The sequence below is a fragment of the Lemur catta genome, chromosome 20 (genome assembly GCF_020740605.2).
Source record: "Lemur catta isolate mLemCat1 chromosome 20, mLemCat1.pri, whole genome shotgun sequence".
Classification (NCBI taxonomy): domain Eukaryota; kingdom Metazoa; phylum Chordata; class Mammalia; order Primates; family Lemuridae; genus Lemur; species Lemur catta.
Window position 1 is genome coordinate 23642644 of NC_059147.1, and position 19994 is coordinate 23662637.

Below are 19994 nucleotides of genomic sequence, written 5' to 3' on the forward strand. Positions count from 1 at the left end.
GTGTATGCTACCTACCTGCGTACACGCTTATCTCAGAGGGGGATGTGAATGCTCACAAAGACCCTTTGAGCAAATGGGGATAAACACAACACTGACTGCAGACAGCTGAAGCCCCAACTGATGTCCAGCAAGCCTGGAGATATACCAGCCCTCAAACACCTCATCTAAAACCACCAAAGTCTGGACCCAGCCTAGGCCACCACCAGTAATCCCCTCCCACCCACCACACATCCAAACCATCCAATTAGCCTTCATCTCAACCAAAGGCTTCTTGGAAATCAGAAGCAGCTGGCAGAAAGGCTTTAGCTGCTATCATCCTCCCTATTGAAATACATGCAAGTACCTTTGGGTGTGTCTATGAATGATGATGCTCTCAGTTTTGGAGAATATATGCTCATCACCAAAATATGTAAAAAAAAGTGATCCCAGAAAGTGAAGAAAGCACAAGGGGGATTCTGACCTTGCAAACTCAGCACTGGGATGAACAGTGGCGGGCCCATCATCGCTCCTGAGAGGGGTACTCTCTCCTCAGCCCCCACATCTGTCCTGCGCTGGATCTGCCCAGACATTCAGCCAGGCCTGTATCCTGGGAAAGGCAGAGGCACCCATCCTTCCCAGGGAGAAGCCCTATCGAAATGCAATCTGATTCCTACTTTCCACCTTAAGGATAATCAGGGAGATGATCAGATACGGCAAGAAGGAAAACCCTGAGGAGCTGGCAGGCAGAGTGAAATGAAGACAAGTGCAACACCCACTGAATGCTCAGGCCCCTTTCTCTTGCCAAAAAGACATGCGCCAGTGAGGAAAATGGATTTTCTTACAATTTTACATTAGAAATGTCAAAGCACATTACCAATAGCTGGCCTCAGACCAGCCCAGGGGGGGCTAAAAGTCTCACCTTTTTTTTTAAATAAGAAAATGGTCTTATTCCTAATTTTTAGTTTCCATACAGTTTACAAATACACTTTTACTCTGATAATGCAGTTTTGCAACTAGCAAAGCAGTTGAACTATCACCCATAAAGACAGGTGGGGAGACAATTAACATCTACTTATGTTTCTCTACATAAACTATTCTTTTAATGTCATTTTTTTTTTTTTTTGAGACAGAGTCTCACTTTGTTGCCCAGGCTAGAATGAGTGCCATGGAGTCAGTCTAGCTCACAGCAACCTCAAACTCCTGGGCTCAAGTGATCCTCCTGCCTCAGCCTCCCAGGTAGCTGGGACTACAGGCGCGAGCCACGATGCCCGGCTAATTTTTTGTTTCTATTTTTAGGTGACTGGCTAATTTTTTCTATTTTTAGTAGAGACGAGGTCTCGCTCTTGCTCAGGCTGGTCTGGAACTCCTGACCTCGAGCGATCCTCCCGCCTCGGCCTCCCAGAGTGCTAGGATTACAGGCGTGAGCCACCGCACCCGGCCTTAATGTCATTTTTTAAAAAACAATTGCAAACAGACTACATACTATTTGTGCACAAGAGGCTAATTAAGTGAATCTCTTTAAACACTAACTGTATAATAAACATCATATTACGAACATTTACATGATTCACATCAAAATGATCATATCCTAAAACATATTCTTATTATTTATTTTTATTTTTTCAGACACAGTCTCACTGTCGCCCCAGCTAGAGTGCAGTAGCACAATCGTAGCTCACTGCAACCTCAAACTGCCGGGCTCAGGCTATCCTCCTGCCTCAGTCTCCAGAGTAGCTGGGAGTACAGGCATGAGCCACCACACCTGGCTAATTTTTTTTCTATTTTTTCATAGAGATGAGGTCTTGCTCTTGTTCAGACTGGTCTCTAACTCCTGACCTCAAGCAATCCTCCCTCCTCGGCTTCCCAGGGTGCTAGGATTACAGGTGTGAGCCATCTCACCTGGCCAACATATTCCTTTCAAAGGACAGATTTGTCAATAAAATAATACATATCTTTTAATACTCTGGTACAATACTTCTTCATATACTGCAGGGAAATTAATTGTAGGCTTAGTCATCAGCTTAATAAAAGGTACTTTTTCCATTAGCGTTGGAAGACAGACATGATGGTTTCTTGATGCAGGGGCATTTGGTTTTGTTTATTTTAACTTCATTTATATTTTAAAAACAGATAACATTCACAAGAAAGAAAATTCAAAAGCTTTGAAAGTGAAAATTTTTCCTTCTCAGTCTTGTCTCTAGCTACCCATCCCTTCCCAAGAAACAGGCAACGTTACACATTTTTCTGTAGCTTTCTGAAGATGTGCGATACATGTGTAAGTAAATATAGATATGTTTGTTTTCTCTTTTTTTGCACATTTGGTAGCATATTATATACGATTCTATATCTTATATTTTTCACTTACCAATATATCCTAGTGATTACTCCAAATAGGTACCTAAAGAGTCCCCACATTCTTTTATGGCTGCATAATTTTCTTTTGTAAAGATTAACAAAAATTTATTTAACCAATGTTCAGGGTTGCTTAAACTACCATCCAAAAACAGACTATAGTAGTTATTTTTATATATTAAGCCCATAAAAGTCTCTCTTCTCCACTACTGAAGCAGTGCAAAAGTTCAAAGAGTACATTTAGAGCAAGGAAAAGATTAAGAATCAGTATACCCTTGATAGGAAATTATTTTTCTTTGTTCACTAAGACGCATAGCTATAGACACTATAGACACATCTACTGAGCCAAGACCAGAAACTTATATAACAAACAGCACAGACAAAAGCTACGCAAAGAAGTCAAACATGACACACACCTTCTCATTAATAACGAAAGACCAGTTTTCACTTAGATCAAAGCAAAAAAAAAATTATATTCCTGACAATTAGTTGAATCCTAAGCAAGGCTAGATTCCAAGTGTTTGAAATTAGTCTATAAGAGAAAAATCTGTGATTGATATTAAACATAGATTGGAAAATACATATACAATTTAAGTGTTACTCCCTCTTTGGAGAAAGCCAGTTGCCTTCTGTGTCATAGGCACAAAGAGCAGACGGCCAGGGCAAAAACACAAGGACTCTGCCTGCCTCCATGATGGTGTCAGGACAGCTTGCACCATGTCAGTTCTGCCACTCAAGGGACCAATGGATCATCTTCTGGAACCCGTGAGCTCATGGTGGAGCCTGTCTTCTCCTCAACTGTACCCAGCCCAGCACTGGGTATAAACTGCTGGGCAGAAAACAGCTGAAAGTGTGCCAGGCTGGCAGAGGAGCACCATCAGTAGGGCCCAGACCAGTCTGCTAATCTGAGGCTGCTGTCATCCCAAGTCTTACACATATCCTCCCATTTATTAAGAAATTGCCTCAACCATGGTTCCACGTGGAAGGCCACTTAAAGACTTTGATCTTTACCATGGTGAAGTAATAGGAGCCAGGGTTGGCAGCAGTCTTCCTCCCAGTACATGCCTGAGTCCTAGGCTGGTCAGCAAAGGCCAATAAGAGCAAGGGCAACTGAGGCGTATCCCCACTGGGAGCAAGCTCAGGTCACCTGGTTTTGACTGCAAACAGTTCAAATTCCATAACTGACAATCACTCGTCAATTAATTTTTGGAATGGAAGCCTATACCATCCCAGCCCAAAGGCCACCTTTCAGGATCCTCCACCCAATGGCTTGGCTTGAGGTAGGTGGCCAGCAAACAAAGTCCTCCCCAGCCTTTCAGCTGCTACCATGACTCTCATCACAGACTGGATCAGGGGAGGAGAACAAATGTTCTCTTGAACAGTGACTCACCAGGAAGTCTGTTCATGTTGACACCTTGAGCCGACAGTCCTATTCCCATGTACCTTCAAAAAAGCACACACAAAAAATTTTTGGTTAGTAAATGATTATGCATCTTCCTTCTCAAATATTTCTTACTAAGAGATGGAAAAATGAGAAAAGCAATGAATGTAGAGACTCTCTTAACATACTAGTGATTCTCAGAGAAACTTCACATCTTGATTTTCTAATAAAATGCATCCTAATGCCTTATGCAGCTGGAGAAACAGAGGCCAGTGTGTGTATGTAACCATGAACCACTGGCATCAGTTTTGGAGTAAAGTATCACAAAATCATGGCTTCCAGTCCCTTGGCCTTCTGGCTCTAGCTAAGGCAGCAGAATCTTTTGCTAAGAAGTATCTAAAGTAGCTCGATCCTAGGTAGTGCTTGGCAGAGCAATGAATGCAAAGTCAAACTCACAGTGACAAGCCACTCTGCAGCAAGGACCAGGACATGGAAAAACTACAATCAGGCTGGACCTATATAGGATCATCAATACCTTCCCCTAACACATTCACACTGGCCTCTCAGGCCATGCCAAGCTGGGGGTTGGTGATGCACAAGAACTCCGAGACTCCCCAATCCTCCCATCCAGGTTCTTAAGCAACTAAGCTGCCACATCAAGGTGGGGCCCATGCTGCAGCAACTCTGTCAAACATGTCTTAGTGATACTCATGAGAAGGCAAGCCAGAAAAAGAAATGAACTTTTTCTTTCATCTAAATCAGGGATCCCCAACCTATGATGAGTTGTATAATTATTTCATTATATATTACAATGTAATAATAATAGAAATACAGTGCACAATAAATGTAATGCGCTTGATTCATCCTGAAACCATTCCCACACTCCCCAGTCCGTGGAAAAGTTGTCTTCCATGAAAACTGTCCCTGGTGCCAAAAGATTGGGGTCTGCTGGTCTAAATGTTTGTAGCATATAAAGAAATAGGTATTTCCCCAAGAACTGAGAAATAAGAGAAACAAGCCATCGCCTTCTAAGAGTAAGAAATCCACACATGATGCCTGATGTTAACCACATATGAACATCAACAGGTAGCTGAGGTGCTCAGAATACTCAAACTACCAACCAAGAAGGCTGAGGTATAACCTTATGGTTGCATCACAATGTGAATACACATTGAACTGTATACTTGAGAATGGTTAAAATGGCAAATTTGATGTTACGTATATTTTACCACAGTAAGAGAATTTTTTTTTTAAAAAAAAGCAATTACATGGGGTTGCCTTAATTTGCCCATTTCCAAATGGCTATACATCTATATTCTGATTGTCCCCTACTTTAAATCTGCAAGGAGCCTTGCCACCTGCATTTCCCCATCTTGGACTATTTTCTCCCTCCCTCCCTCCATGCTCCACACACCCAGGTACCTGTTACCTAACTCCCAGGGTCCCCATGCCATAGTGCCCCTGCCCCTGCCAGTCCCTAACCTATATCAGATGCCCCTTTGCCTTTCTCTAGCTGGCTGCACCACTGGATTTTGGGGAGCAGCCACTACCACCCAAATAGAGGATCAGGCAGGAAGGGAAGGCTCTGACCTACCCACCTTCCTCTGAAACCAGCTATTTTCATCATGCTAGGCAGGAACCAGGAAAAGACACAGACCAATGGCCCTGACATCTTGGCCCACAGGGCTTAGGGGAAAGGGGAGAGAAGGGAAAGGAACTAAGGAAAAGGAACAGCACTTCAAAGAGAGAATTCCACAGTTCAAAGGGAAGTTTTCTGCTTTGTTTTATTTTAAGCAGCATTTGGGACACAGAGTTAGATCCTTCAAGGTCAAAGATGTGGACCAATACAGCCTGTAGCTGGACAGAACTGCTCAGCCCTTCCCAGAAACACACAAACCACCCGCCACCTCCTGCCAGAAGGGGCTAGTTTCAAGGACCATCAGGAGAGGCAGTCTAAGCCTGCTGGCAGGATTCCCGTTAAAGTTTGCACTTTTTCCCAGAAAAATAGCAGCCCAAATAACCAGCTTCCTGACTTTACATGGTAGAAGCTGCCAAAAGCTGGTCCTCCATTCCCTTGAGGCCTTAGCTCTGCAGTCCCCAACCCCTAGCCTGTTACCTTGTTAGGGATTGGGCCATAGAGCTCTGCCACCCCCACACCTCCACCCCATGGAAAAATTATCTTCTATGAAGGCGGGAGAGTAAGCGAAGCTTCCCCAAGTGAGTGAAGCTTCCCTGCTCCCCAGTGCTGTCATCATTGCCTGAGCTCTGCCTCACTCTGCCCCCAACCACCCACCGCCTTAGCTGACCAAGAAACAAACCACCCCAACTGCAGGCACCAATCCAACTGGCACAAGTGCAACACAGCCAGGGGTTTCCCTGACTTGGACACCAGCCACTCATCCCATCCTGTTCAGAGGGGCCTGGGCCTGTGCCCAACACCACATGTGGTCCCATCACCGGCATACAGTACAGACTTCCTGACACAAAGATAAGGGTCACTCTTGCAGTGACCAGGCATAACTCTTCCCGGGTAACCCTTGACCTCTCCTATTTGCACTACCTTTAAGTGGTCTAGAGTCACCCAGGAAGCACATGTGCTCCAAACACCAGTTGCTTATGCCTCCCCATAGGAGAAGCCTCCTCTGCTTGCAGCAGCCAGCCCTCGATACCTTTTTACAGACTGCTTCACAGGGGGTATGGGGCTCACTAGCGGATGGCCCATGGGCTCTACACAAACTGCTTTCTCAACTTGAGAATTTGAGTGGATGAGCTGAGGATAGAGAGGCCAGAAAAAGCCGACACCCACACACGGTAGGCACCATGCCACCTCCGGGTGTCAATGACACAGAGAACAGCCCCATAGGAGACCAAGTTGCATACTCAAATGAGGTCAGAACAGAGTCAAGGGTCAAGGGGAATAAGCTTCAACTCCTCAAATACTGGGTGACATTAAGTTGTTTCCCAAAGTGTAATGTTCTAAAACTACAAAAGGATACTGCTTTCTATCTTCTAGAAAGTCTTCATGCACTTTGAAGACTATTATCCAACCAATCTGAGATAAGCAAAGCAAGTAAAAGAGCTGTAAGGACACTGTGAACATGTTAAAAAACACTGAATTGTACACTCTAAATGGGTGAATTGCACAGCATGTTAAATTGCATCTCAGTTAACACTCAACAAACTAGGAATAGAAGGAAACTACCTCAATACAATAAAGGCCATATATGAAAAACTCACAGCTAACATCGTACTCAATGGTGAAAGACTGAAAGCCTTTCCTCTAAGATCAGAAACAAGAGACAAAGACGCTGCTTTCACCACTTCTTTTTTTTTCTTTTTTTAATTTAAATAGAGACGGGGTCTCACTCTTGCTCAGGCTGGTCTCAAACTCCTAACCTCAAGCGATCCTCCTACCTCGGCCTCCCCAGAGTGGTAGGATTACAGGCGTGAGCCACGGAGCCCAGCCTGCTTTTACCACTTCTATTTAACATAGTATTGCAAGTTCTAGCCAGAATGATGAGACAAGAAAAAAGAAATAAAAAGTCTCCAAGTTAGAAAGGAGGAAGTAAAACTATCTCTGTTCGCATATGACAAGATCCTATATGTAGAAAACCCTAAAGATTCCACACAAAAAGAAACTGTTGGGTAAAAACAGTTACCCTATCTCTCACATCTCAGTAGTTATACATTAACAATGAATAAGCCAAAAAGGAAACTGAGAAAACAATTCCATTTCCAATAACATCAAAAAGAATAAAATACATAAAAATAAACTTAACCAAGGAGGCAAAAAGATCTGCACACTGAAAACTATAAAATGTTGCTGAGACCAGCCTGGGCAACATCATGAGATTCCATCTCTACAAAAAGTTAAAAATTAGCTGGGTGTGGTGGCGTGCACCTGTATACCTAGCTACTTGGGAGGCTAAGGCAGGAGAATTACTTGAGTCCAGGAGTTAGAGGTTGCATTCCGTGAGCTATGATTGCGCCAGTGCACTCTGGCCTGGGTGACAGAGCAAGACTTTGTCTCCAAAAAAAGTAAAAAGAAAAAAAAAAAAAAAGCCAGGCATGGTGGCTCACCCTATCTCAAAAAAAAAAAGTTGTTGCTAGAAGAAAGACACAAATAAATGGAAAGACATCCCCTGTTCATGGATTGGCAGACTTAATATCACAAAGATGTCTATACTACCCAAAGTGATATACAGATTCAATGCCATACCTATCAAAATCCCAATGATGTTTTTTGCAGAAATAGAAAAACCCATATAGAATCTCAAGGGACACTGAATAGCCAAAACAATCTTCAAAAACAAGAACAAAGTTGGAATATTCACTCTTCTTCGTTTCAAAACTTACTGCAAAGCTATGGTAATCAAAGCAGTGTAAGAATGGCATACAAACAGATGTGTAGACCAAGAGAATAGAGATCACAGAAATACACCCTCACATGTATAGTCAACCAATTTTGACAAGGCTGCCAAGAACATTCAATGGGGAAATGACAGTTTCTCAACAAAGAGCACTGGGATATCTGGATAACCACAAGCGAAAGAAATGAAGGGGGTCCCTTACCTTACATTATATAGAAAAATTAACTCAAAATGGATCAGAGACCTAATCATAAGAGCTAAAACTGTAACTCCTAGAAGAAAACATAGGAGGAAAGCTTCATGACATTGGATTTGGCAATGATTTCTTGGATAAGACATCAAAAGCTCAGGGAACCCAGATAAATCAGCCTTTGTCAAAATTAAAACTTTTGTACATCAAAGGACACTACCAACACAGTGAAAAAGCTACCCATGAAATGGGAGAAAATATGTGTAAATCATGTATCTAATAAAGGGTTCATTTCATATCCAGGATATACAAAGAACTCCTACAATTTAACAACAAAGAAACAACCCAATTTTAAAATGGGCAAAGGACTTGAACAGATGTTTCTCTAAAGAAAGTATACACATGGCCAATAAGCACATGAAAGATGCTCAACATCACTAACCATTAGGGAAATGCAGTTCAAAACAAGATACACCACTTCACACCTGTTAGGCTGCCAAGAATGAGACAATAAGGAAAGGGCATAATGAAAACCCCAAACCCAAACATGTTCTCCTGGATATAAACTATAACACCTGCCCATCTAAGGAACAAGAAGAATACCATTAGAAGGCCACTGACACTACCTCTCCTCTGTTGATTTCTGCAGGAACTTGAAAATGAGTTTTTAGGAACTGCTGGGTCCTTGTTAAAATTGAGTAATTCAGTAAAAACGGGTGTGATAAATTTCTCTTTATAGAGGCTCTGGTGGTCATTCATGCCTTCCACAAAGATCTCATGTCCTGTACCATGGTGGGGACACCAGGGTGGGGGTCTGGACACAGTCCCTGACCTCCAACAGTTCTAACATCAAGTTAGGGGCACATCAGAGAATTAGGGTACACTGACTTGAAGTGGGGGATTCCCTGAGGAAGTGACGGCTGAACCAAGACCTGGTAAAGGAGATGAGAGGAGAAAAAAGGAGCATGTTCCATGAGGAAGCAGCAGAACACACAAAGGAAGGCAAAGAGGCAAGAAAGCTGCCACGTGGTTGAGGAACTAAGAGTTCAGTGTGGCTGGGTAACAGTATGGGGAGCCCTAAAAAGAGCAAGAAACAGGGGCTGTGCATGCACAGCCAGCTTGCTAGCTTAAGGAGTGTGAACTCCATGGGAGGTAAATGGGAAGCCAAAGAAGAGCTTTAAAAAGGATGCAACTGATCAAAAAGCTGGTGTCTAGAAAATGGATTAAAGAGGCAAAACTGGACACTTCCAAAGTCATCCCAGTAGAAGATGACAGGGCTGGACAGGGACAGAGCAGTGGGATAGAATGACTGGAGAGAGCCAAGCACTCTTTAGAACACAGTGACCGTACTTGGGGGCGGGGGGGGGGGGGGGGTGCTAGAGAAGCCCAGAACACTGCCCAGCACAACCAGTCACCAAAGAAAGGTCAAGTCTCTGAGACCCACTTGGAAATTGTGGAGCCAAAGTGCTCAGGCAGAGTCAGTAGCAGGCATTCTCCAGCTCTGCTCTAGCCCTGGCATTTATGCTGTGCACCAACATCTGAACAAGAAACATGACCTGCAAGGAGCAAATGTATCAGACAATCCCAGATTCAAATCTCACCTCCACCACTGAGTTTACCATGTGCCCACTGGCATGTCACATGGCCTCTCAGAGCCTGCCTCATCAGCTATTGCCATGAGTTCAGAGAGCCCTCAGTGAGGTCATTCAACAGGATCAGACAAAGGGGCACCCGGGCACAGTGTGGGGAAGGCTGGTGGTGGATGACTGTACAAGCCCGCTCTGTCCATTAGTTTGTGCACTGGACCCTCTTCCAGCATCGGAATCTGGTAAAGGAAAGTCGGCCATTTCTGAAGGCTTGGGTCTTGGGACATCTAAAACGAACGCCTGTTGGAGTGCAGCGCTACAGGCCCAGCTACTCAGGAGGCTGAGGTGGGAGGATTACTTGAGCCCAGGAGTTCAAGAACAGCCTGGGCAACATAGCAAAACGCTTATCTCCTAAAAAATTAATTAATTAATTATAAAATAAAATAAAACAAATGCCTGTTTACTTGAGACTGCCAAGGAGAAGCAGAGGTGGGCATTTATTATTTCCTTGTTGGTAATGAGCCAGGGTATGCCAGCAACACTGACAGATACAGCCTACTTTGGTCATCCTGGGAGAGAGCGAGGCAACAGGGGCTCTCACTCCTCGAGCAGGTGACTGGAATAGACAAAGCAGCTTAGCTTCCAACACCTCACTTCTTAACCAGGCCTTTCTTTTCAGACAGAAGGATATATCCGAGGAGCCGGGGTATTTACCCACAACATGAGTCACAGTAAGGTTAGAATCATCTGATTTACTCCTTTCTTCTACATGGCAGCAAAATGGGAAAGAAATACCACATGCCAGAGAGGTCAGTGTAAAGGGACAACAACAGATAAGCTCTTGGTGGCACCGAGGCCTTGAGTTGGCCTCTAACTCCTCAGTTTCTACTCTTCATTGTCAGAACCACAATGCGAGCCAGAGCTACAGGAGAGTCACTCTGGCCCCCATCTGGCAGCAAGCAAGTGCTGCCTGGGCCAGGCGGAGTTGTGATCCACCAGAGAAGAAGCAACTGCACCTGGAAGTGGGCAGCAAAGGCCCTCGGCGGACCACACTCACTCACAAGTCCACCTGGAGGGTCTCTCACCATCCACTGCAGGCAGCGGGGGTTGGGAAGTCCATGCTGCCCTCCACCTACCCCTAAAACAGTCTGCTGAAACTCTGCAGCGATATGAGCATAGTCCAGTCCTCCTGGATTCCTTTATCTCTTTGGTTTTCCAGATTTTCTATAATTAACGCAAATTAACTTTTATCATCATTGAAAAATCACTTTTTCTTTCTCTTAAGAAACAGGGTCTAGGGAGGGCAGGCAAGGGCAATATACATAACCTAAACTTTTATACCCCCATAATATGCTGAAATAAAAAAAAAATGTTAAAAAAAGAAACAAAGAAACAGGGTCTTGCCATCTGGTCCATGCTGGCCTTGAACTCCTGGGCTCAAGTGATCCTCCTACCTCAGCCTCCTGAGTAGCTGAGACTATAGGCGTGTGCCATTATGCCCAGCTTAAAATTCACTTTAAAGAGGCAGCTGATGGCTGCATACTGAAGAGGTTGTTAGCTCTCACCCATCAGACCCTCCCTGGTGTCCCAGGGTAACATTTCAGTAATGGGGTAAACACTGCAAAACTTGGCTTTCATGGTCAGCTTATTGGTCCATCCAGCTCCTTGAGCCTTGACAGGAGGACAGAGACTGCACTGGAAGACTACGCCTTCAGAAACAGCAAAAACAGACAAAATCCCTGCTAAGCAGAGGTGCTGAGGCCCCAGCTCACATGACACCTAGTGTGTCAGACTCTGCTGCAGTGAGACAGACTCAGCACAGCTCGAATCGACTAGAGGTTCTTCTGTGATCCAGGCAGGCCTGGTGCTGGACAGAGGACAGTTTGGGCACAGTGACTCACACCTAATCCTAGCACTCTGAGAGGCTGAGGTGGGAGGATCGCTTAAACTCAGAGCAAGATACCATCTTTATTAAAGATAGAAAAAATTAGCCAGGCGTGGTGGTGCGTGCCTGTAGTCCCAGCTACTTGGGAGGCTGAGGCAGGAGGATGGCTTAAGCCTAGGAGTTTGAGGTTGCTGTGAGCTAGGCTGACACCATGGCACTCTAGCCCAGGGAACAGAGTGAGACTACCTCAAAAAAAAAAAAAAAAAGAAAAGAAAAAAAAAGAACCTTAGAAATCGAGGCCACTTTACTCTCACACCCCTCAGAAATGTACAAGGCCACACAAGGAGGAGACCACCCCTTTGCTATACTCTCCCACCTAGTTCTGAGAGTGAGCTTGGAGCGCCCCACACAGGGAATCCCTTTGGCCCCAAGTCTGATATTCCCTTCTTGACTCCCGAAGGGAAGCACTTGAAAAGTTTTAAGGTGACAGAAACACTTCACAACAGGGCTACAGAGACAACACCCCCAACTCTGAAAGACTATTCTCAGACACTCCAGCCTAATTCAGGACTGTGGGTCTTGGATTTCAACTCACATCTTAGGTTCCCTATCAGAAGAGGAGAGCTTGAACCAAAGGACTCCTAAGCTCCTTCCCAGTTCTGACCTCTTGGAGACTTCTATTCTTGGCAAAATAATGTCTGTGTATTGTTGCAAATGTGCTGTATGCAGGTGCAAACCCCAGATAAGGCAGACCCTGAAACAGCAAGCAAAAAGTCACCAAGAAGACATCAAAGGAGAAGAAAATTATAAACTAATACACCTTATGAATATAGATGTAAAATTCTCAACCACAAAGTAGCAAACCAAATCCAACAACATATTAAAAGGGTTAGATACTATGACTAAGTGGGATTTATCCCAGAAAGGCAAAAGTGGTTCAACTTAAGAAAATCAATATAATAAACCATATTAGTAGAACAAAGGAAAAACACCCATGTGACTATCTCAACTGATGCAGCAAAAGCATTTGACAAAATCCAATGCCCTTTCATGACAAAACACTCACAATACTAGGAATAGAAGGGAACTTCCTCAATATGATAAAGGGTATTTATGTAAAATCCACAGCTACTATCATACATCTCATGGTGAAAGACCAAATGCTTTCCCACTAAGATCAGGAACAAGACAAGGATACATGCATTTACCAATGCTAGTCAACATGGTATTGAAAGTTCTAGCTAGAGCAATTAGACAAGAAAAAGAAATAAAAGACATCAAATAGGAAAAGGGTAAGTAGAACTATCTCTGCAGATAACATGATTCTATATATAAATAGAAAGTCTCAAATAATACACAGAAAGCTGGCAGGGCATGGTTATTTATGCCTGTAATCCTAACACTTTGGAAGGCCAAGGTGGCAGGATCACTTGACACCAGGAGTTCAAAACCAGCCTCAGCAACATAGAAAGACCTCATCTTCACAAAAAGAAAAAAAAAACTTAACCAGCGTGGTAGCACATGGCTGTAGTCTCAGTTCCTTAGGAGACTGAGGCAGAAGGATTACTTAAGCCCAGCAGTTTGAGGTTGCAGTGAGCCAAGATGATGCCTCTAGCCTGGGCAAAAGAGTGAGACTCAAAAAACAAAAAAACAAAAACAAAAAAACACAGAAAGCTACTAGAGCTAATAAACAAATAATTCAGCAAAGTTGCAGGGTATAAAATCAACACACAAAAATTGGTTGTAATTCTATACAATCTGAAAAGGAAATTAAGAAAGCAATTCCATTTACAATATCATCAAAAAGTTTTGAATAAAATACTCAGGACTAAATTTAACCAAGGAGGCAAAAGACTTGTACAGTCATCCTCCCTTAACCATGGTTTCACTTTCCATAGTTTGTTACATGTAGTCAATTGCGGCCCAAAAATATTAAACAGAAAATTCTAGAAATAATTCATAAGTTTTAAATTACATGCCATTCTGAGCAGTATGATGAAATCTCACACTGTCCTATTCAGGACATGAATCATCCCTTTGTCTCGCGTATCCACGCTGTATATGCTATCCACCTGTTAACCATATGCGAAAAAACATAGTGTACAATGAGTGCAGGTGCTATGCACAATTTCAGGCATCCACTGAGGGAGTTTTGGAATATATCACTCATGGACAAGTGGGGACTAGTATACAGTGAAAACTATAAAACATGGCTGAAAGAAATTTAAAAAGATGCAAACAAATGGAAAGACATTCCATGTTCATGGATTGGAAGACTTAATATTATTAAGATAGCAATACTCTCCAAATCAATCTACAGATTCAATACAACCCCGACCAAAATTCCAAGTCCTTTTTCACAGAAATTGAAAAGCCAATCCTCAAAATCATATGGACTTGCAAGGGACCCTGCATAGCTAAAACAATCTGAGAAAGAAGAAGAAAGTTGGAGGATTTCACAACTTACTAAAACTATAGTAATCAAAACAATGTGGTATTGGCATAAGGTAGACATACAGACTAACGAAATAGACTGTAAAGTCCAGAAATAACCCCATATATCTATAGCCAAATTACTTTCAACAAGGGTGCCAAGTCCATTCAATGGAGGAAGAATAGTCTCTTCAACAAAGGGTGCTGTACCAACTGGATTTCCACATGCAAAAGAAAGAAGGTGGACCCCAATCACACAGCATATATAAAAATTAACTCAAAATGGATTAATGATCTAAATATAAGGGATAAAACTATAAAATTCTTAGAAGAAAGCATAAGGGTAAATCTTCATGATCTTGGATTTGGCAATGGATCTAGATATGATATAAAAAGCATGAATAACAAAAGAAAAAATAGATAAATTGGATTTCATTAATATTAAAACTTTTGTGCATCAAAAGACATCATCAAGAAAGTAAAAAGGCCACGTGTGGTGGCTCATGCCTGTAATCCCAGCACTTTGGGAGGCAAAGGTGGGAAGATCACTTGAGCTCAGGAGTTTGAGACCAGCCTGAGCAAGAGCGAGACCACATCTCTACTAAAAATAGGAAACAATTTCCTGCTCATGGTGGTGCACGCCTATAGTCCCAGCTACTTGGGAGGCTGAGGCAGGAGAATCACTCGAGCCCAGGAGTTTGAGGTTGCAGTGAGCTATGATGATGCCACTGCACTCCAGCCAGGGTGAGAGTGAGACTCTGTCTCAAAAAAAAAAAAAAAGGGAAGAAAGAAAGAAATAACAAGTGTTTGGCAAGGATGTAGAGAAAATTGGAGCCTACATACATTGCTGATAGGTATACAAAATGGTGCAGCCGCTGTGGTAAACAGTTTGGTGGTTCCCCAAAAAGTTAAACATAGAATTATCATATGACCCAGCAATTCCACTTTTTGGTGAACACCCAAAAGAACTGAAAAGAGTGACTCAAACAGTATGTATACCAATGTTTATAGAGGCATTATTCACAATAGCCAAAAAGTAGAAACAACTCAAGTGTCCATCAACAAATGAATGGATAAATATGGTATATGTAAATACAATGGAATATTATTCAGCCAATAGAAGGAATGAAGTTCCATTACATGCCACAACATAGATAAACCTGGAAAACATTATGACATGTGAAATAAGTCAGACACAAAAGGACATAGGATTCCACTTACACGAACTATCAAAATAGGCAAATTCATAGAGACAGAAAGTAGATTAGAGGTCACTGGGGCTGGGAAGAAGGAGAAATGGAGAGTTATTGCATAATGGGTACAGAGTTTCTGTTTGGGGTATTGGAAAAGTTTTGGAAATAGTGGTGATGGTTGCACAACATTGTGAATGATGAGTGTACACTTACTGTACGCTGAATTGTACACTTAAAAATGGATAAAATGGAATATTTTATGTTATATATATTTTACTACATACATACAGAGACATCAAGAACACTGCTATGGCTCTGCATGCCAGCTTGAGCCTTATCTGGGTTTCCAGAGGAGACAAGGAGGGCCCTGGCACAGAGCCCAATAGAAAGCATCAGAGTATTCTAGCCTTACGTCAGGGCCAGATGTCCCTCACTGCTAGCACAGAGTAAATGACAAGAGTGAAGAACACATACCCAGCTTTGTTTACTTTTACCAATTTCTTCTTAGACGGAGGTAGATTTTATGAGCTGGCAAGCCTATGGAGACTTCTTGTTTAGAGACGAGGTCTCGCTCTGTCACCCAGGCTGGAGTACAGTGGACCCATCAATCATAGTGCACCGTAACCTCGAATTCCTGGGCTCAAGTTACCCTCTTGCCTCAGCTTTCGGAGTACTTGGGACTACAGGTGTGTGCCACCACACCCAGGTAATTTTTTTTTTTTTTTAAGAGACAAGGTCTTGCTATGCTGCCCAGGCTGGTCTCGAATTCTTGGCCTCAAGTGATTCTCCAGCCTCAGCCTCTGCCAAAGTGCTGGGATTATAGGTGTGAGCCACTGTGCCTTGGCCTATGGGCACTTTTAATGACTGTTGCATAAGATACCTGAACCAATGACTACAAGACTCAAACATTTTAATTTAAGCTCCGTCAATGGGATGTCACCAGACCCACAGAGCCCTGCAGGGAAGTGACAAAGAGACAGAGAACAAACAAAGTCGTCAGCCTCAGGGCTGAGATAGCCCACCACTCAGCTATATTGGGGGTTGCAGGAAGGTACCATCTCTGCTGCCCACACTCAGGTGAAAGGGCCAGTCATCAATGCCTCCCATCCTAGACCTCCCAGAATCTCATCTGACAGTTTCATCTTGACATCTAACACCTTACCCACAGCTCAGAAGGCTGGCAATCTTGTTCTTTATCAGAATCTGCCCCAGATAAAGACATCAACAGCCTCTATAACAGAGGGGATCTCTGGTACCATTGTTACAAAATGGTCCCTGAAAGACGGTCCAGGAAAAACACAAACTGACATTTAGGTGAAATGAGGGCTAATAATCAGGGAGAGGGATTTTATTTCATAGTGTGATGGGCCCACTCAAAGCCACAGTCCATCAAGACACTGGCTGCTATGTGTAAGCTGCTCCTCCAGCAACCATACCCACCCTGCTCCTCTGCCAGGAAGCAATGCAGTTATCCACTGAGCACAATTCTGTGCAAGCCTCCCACTGAGAGGAGGCGCATTACAGAGATGAGTGGACCAGGCCCCAGCATTATCCAAGAAAGAATACGCCAGAAAGTAAAGGGGCCTCAAGTCAGGATGTGCTCATATGGAAAAAGGTGGTTCTGAGCATGGGTCAGGAGACCTTCATGGCCCACTGTCATCAGCACTATCTAAGCACCCAGAGAGCCCACCATATAGCAAGGGCAGAAATACCCCTATGTGTAGCCCTAGGCTGGTTACTCACATACCCTGGGCTCTGAGCTCCTTCTCTAAAGCACTGACAGAGTCTCAAGTACCAAACCTTGATTTTTTCAGAACCTGCTGCATTCAAAACCAAATGTACCGAGTACAGTGGCTCACAGCTATAACCCCAGCAACTTAGGATGTGAAGGCGGGAGGATGGTTTAAGGCCAGAAGATCAAGACCAGCCTGGGCAACATAATGGGACCCTGTCTCAACAAAAAATTTTTTTAATTAGCCAGGCATAGTGGTATGTGCCTGTAGTCCTACCTACTTGGAAGACTAAGGCGGGAGGATCCCCTGAGCCCAGGTGTTCAAGGTTCCAACCTGGGCAGCAAAGCAAGACCCTATCTCTAACTAACAAACAAACAAAAGAAAACAAACAAAAAAACAAATGCAATGCACTACCCTTAACTGGAGAGTATAGCTGTTGGCACCCAGCTTAATGTGAGTGTTCCTACTAGACCTCACATCTGGTAGGCTCTAGGCCCTAACCTCTACTTTTCTGGCCCTGGGTAATTACAAAGCTGGGACACAGCTGTGTGTGGACATGACCAATACCCTTAGGTACTTACCCTTAACTCTCTAGTTACAGGTGTTCATCCAGAAATTAGCCTTGAGTTTGCTGGTTTGTAATGTTTTACCTAGTGTCTTTTGTTATTGTCAGCTAGGCATCTTATTTAAGCAACCTAGCCCACCACTACATGGAAACACTAAGTCCTAATGATTTTGTAAGCAATGACTTTGCAAGCAAAGTCCATGTATTAAACCCCTTTCTATTTGAAATATCTGGTTTCTATTTTCTGCACTTGCTTCTACTGGTCCAAAGTACATACTGGCAATAAACCTGCATTTGTTTAAACCTACATCTCTGTATCCCTCTGCTATCTATTTTTAAAATGTACAGTATGTCAGGTATTGAAAGGTCCTATGTATTCTTTTAAAGTTAAAAAAATTATAGTTAAAATAACAATACATTTTGATTATAAAAAAGCAAATATAACTACTGATAAATTCCTGGCACAACAGTTGTTATTAAAACAGAGCATTCGTTAAAAAACAGTCAATTCAAACAATGAATTGCCAATTTCATACACATGGCTTTGTAATAACCAGTTCCACTCAGCAAACTGTCCCCTTTGCTTCTTTCCTCTTGGGTCAGCTCTGCCTTGGCACTGTCCTTTAAAAGAGACAAGCTGAGCCCTTGAACCATCTGGGCACAACTACCCTTTTCCTCTATCCAGTTCTCATCTTCCAACCACGTCTGCCCTGAGGGCTGCTAAGTTTCATCTCATGATGAAACTGACTAAAAAATTACACCTGCCTGGAGTGCTGTGCATTGAGAAAACTTCTGCATCATGTCTGGACAAAGAGGAGTGCTACTGTCAATCAGTAATGTTGGCATGGAAGCTGAGGGTGTTCTGGGGGTATTTGACCCTAGACACTTGCCATCCCAGACATAAACTAAACTTCCCTGAAAGCACAAGACAACTCGAAGTCCAAGAGGGAGGAAAGGAGGAGCAGCGTAAGAGGGGTGCCAAGGGTTCCCCAGCCCCTGCCTCACTTCCTACACAGTCCAGAGCATTTTGTTCTGTCCTCTTCACGACAGATGCAATGGGCTCTGTCTGTTCCATCACCAAGTCACAACACTAATGACCCTAAACCTACAAAAACCTTTTATGTGGATTTTGAACCGAATTTCTGGAGAGGCAGAGGGGTATCCTCACATTCAGACACAGCTATCCATCTCTCTCCCCGTGATAAGTCTCTTCTTTCCAAATTGACCCCTGATCACACAGACCCACTCTGGGCCCTTTATTCCTTCCCAATGGCCCCAGAATAGGAATGGCACATGGCACCTGCCACATCAAGCTGCTAAGTTCATCTTCTTGCACTTCAGCCTGATGAGCTCCTGCTTCCCTTCTAACAGGAATCTCCCTTATGTGGTGACCCATCTAGGGAAGGACCAAACATTCCAGAATATGAAAACACAATAGGGCAGGCGGGGTTGTGTGTGTGAAATAAATTCTCAGAATTTTTCTAGAATGATCCTTGATTAAGGAAGGCCCCTCGGCCAGGCGCGGTGGCTCACGCCTGTAATCCTAGCACTCTGGGAGGCCGAGGCGGGAGGATCACTCGAGGTCAGGAGTTTGAGACCAGCCTGAGCAAGAGCGAGACCCCATCTCTACTACAAATAGAAAGAAATTATCTGGCCAACTAAAATATATATATATAGAAAAAATTAGCCGGGCATGGTGGTGCATGCCTGTAGTCCCAGCTACTCAGGAGGCTGAGGCAGGAGGATTGCTTAAGCCCAGGAGTTTGAGGTTGCTGTGAGCTCGGCTGATGCCACGACACTGTAGTCTGGGCAACAGAGCAAGACTGTCTCAAAAAAGAAAAAGGAAGGCCCCATCTCTCAAGAAGGCAGCCACACTCCCCACTCTCAGCTCACAGTTGGAGCCTGGGTGGCAACATACAGTAAGTGAACAGTGAGGTCCTACCAAAAAATGGCCACCATGTGGACTCCAGTTCCTCATCCTGTGCTGGAGCTATACCCCAGTGTGCCCAACTAGACCAGCGCTTTAACCCCCAACATACGTAAGCAATACAACAAGGCAAGATGCTCTAGAACCCAAATATTCCATGTCTCCAGAAATAGTGCAATGTGTCACCTGGGCAGAGACGCAGTCCAAAGCACAGCACGTGCCTGTGAGGCCATCAGCTCCAGCAAGCAGTCAGGGAGAACAGGGCACAGCCAGTGCCTGTACCTGCCTTGGGCAAAGACAGCACCTAATTCTCAAGGCAGGCAGGAAAAGGCCTTCCCCAGGTCCACATCTGAGCACCAAACTTCTTGGCACTATACAGTGCACTTAAACTGGAATGAGG

General features: G+C 43.7%; 1 protein-coding gene across 1 annotated transcript in view; it reads right to left on the reverse strand.

Moving 5' to 3' along the window:
• The window catches only part of RANBP10 (RAN binding protein 10), a 60663-nt gene that overhangs the window by 34551 nt on the left and 6118 nt on the right, over positions 1 to 19994 (reverse strand). Inside the window, exon 3 of the mRNA XM_045533539.1 lies at positions 3722 to 3774. Within this exon, the coding sequence (XP_045389495.1) occupies positions 3722 to 3774 (53 nt within the window). The remainder of the gene's footprint in view (positions 1 to 3721; positions 3775 to 19994) is intronic.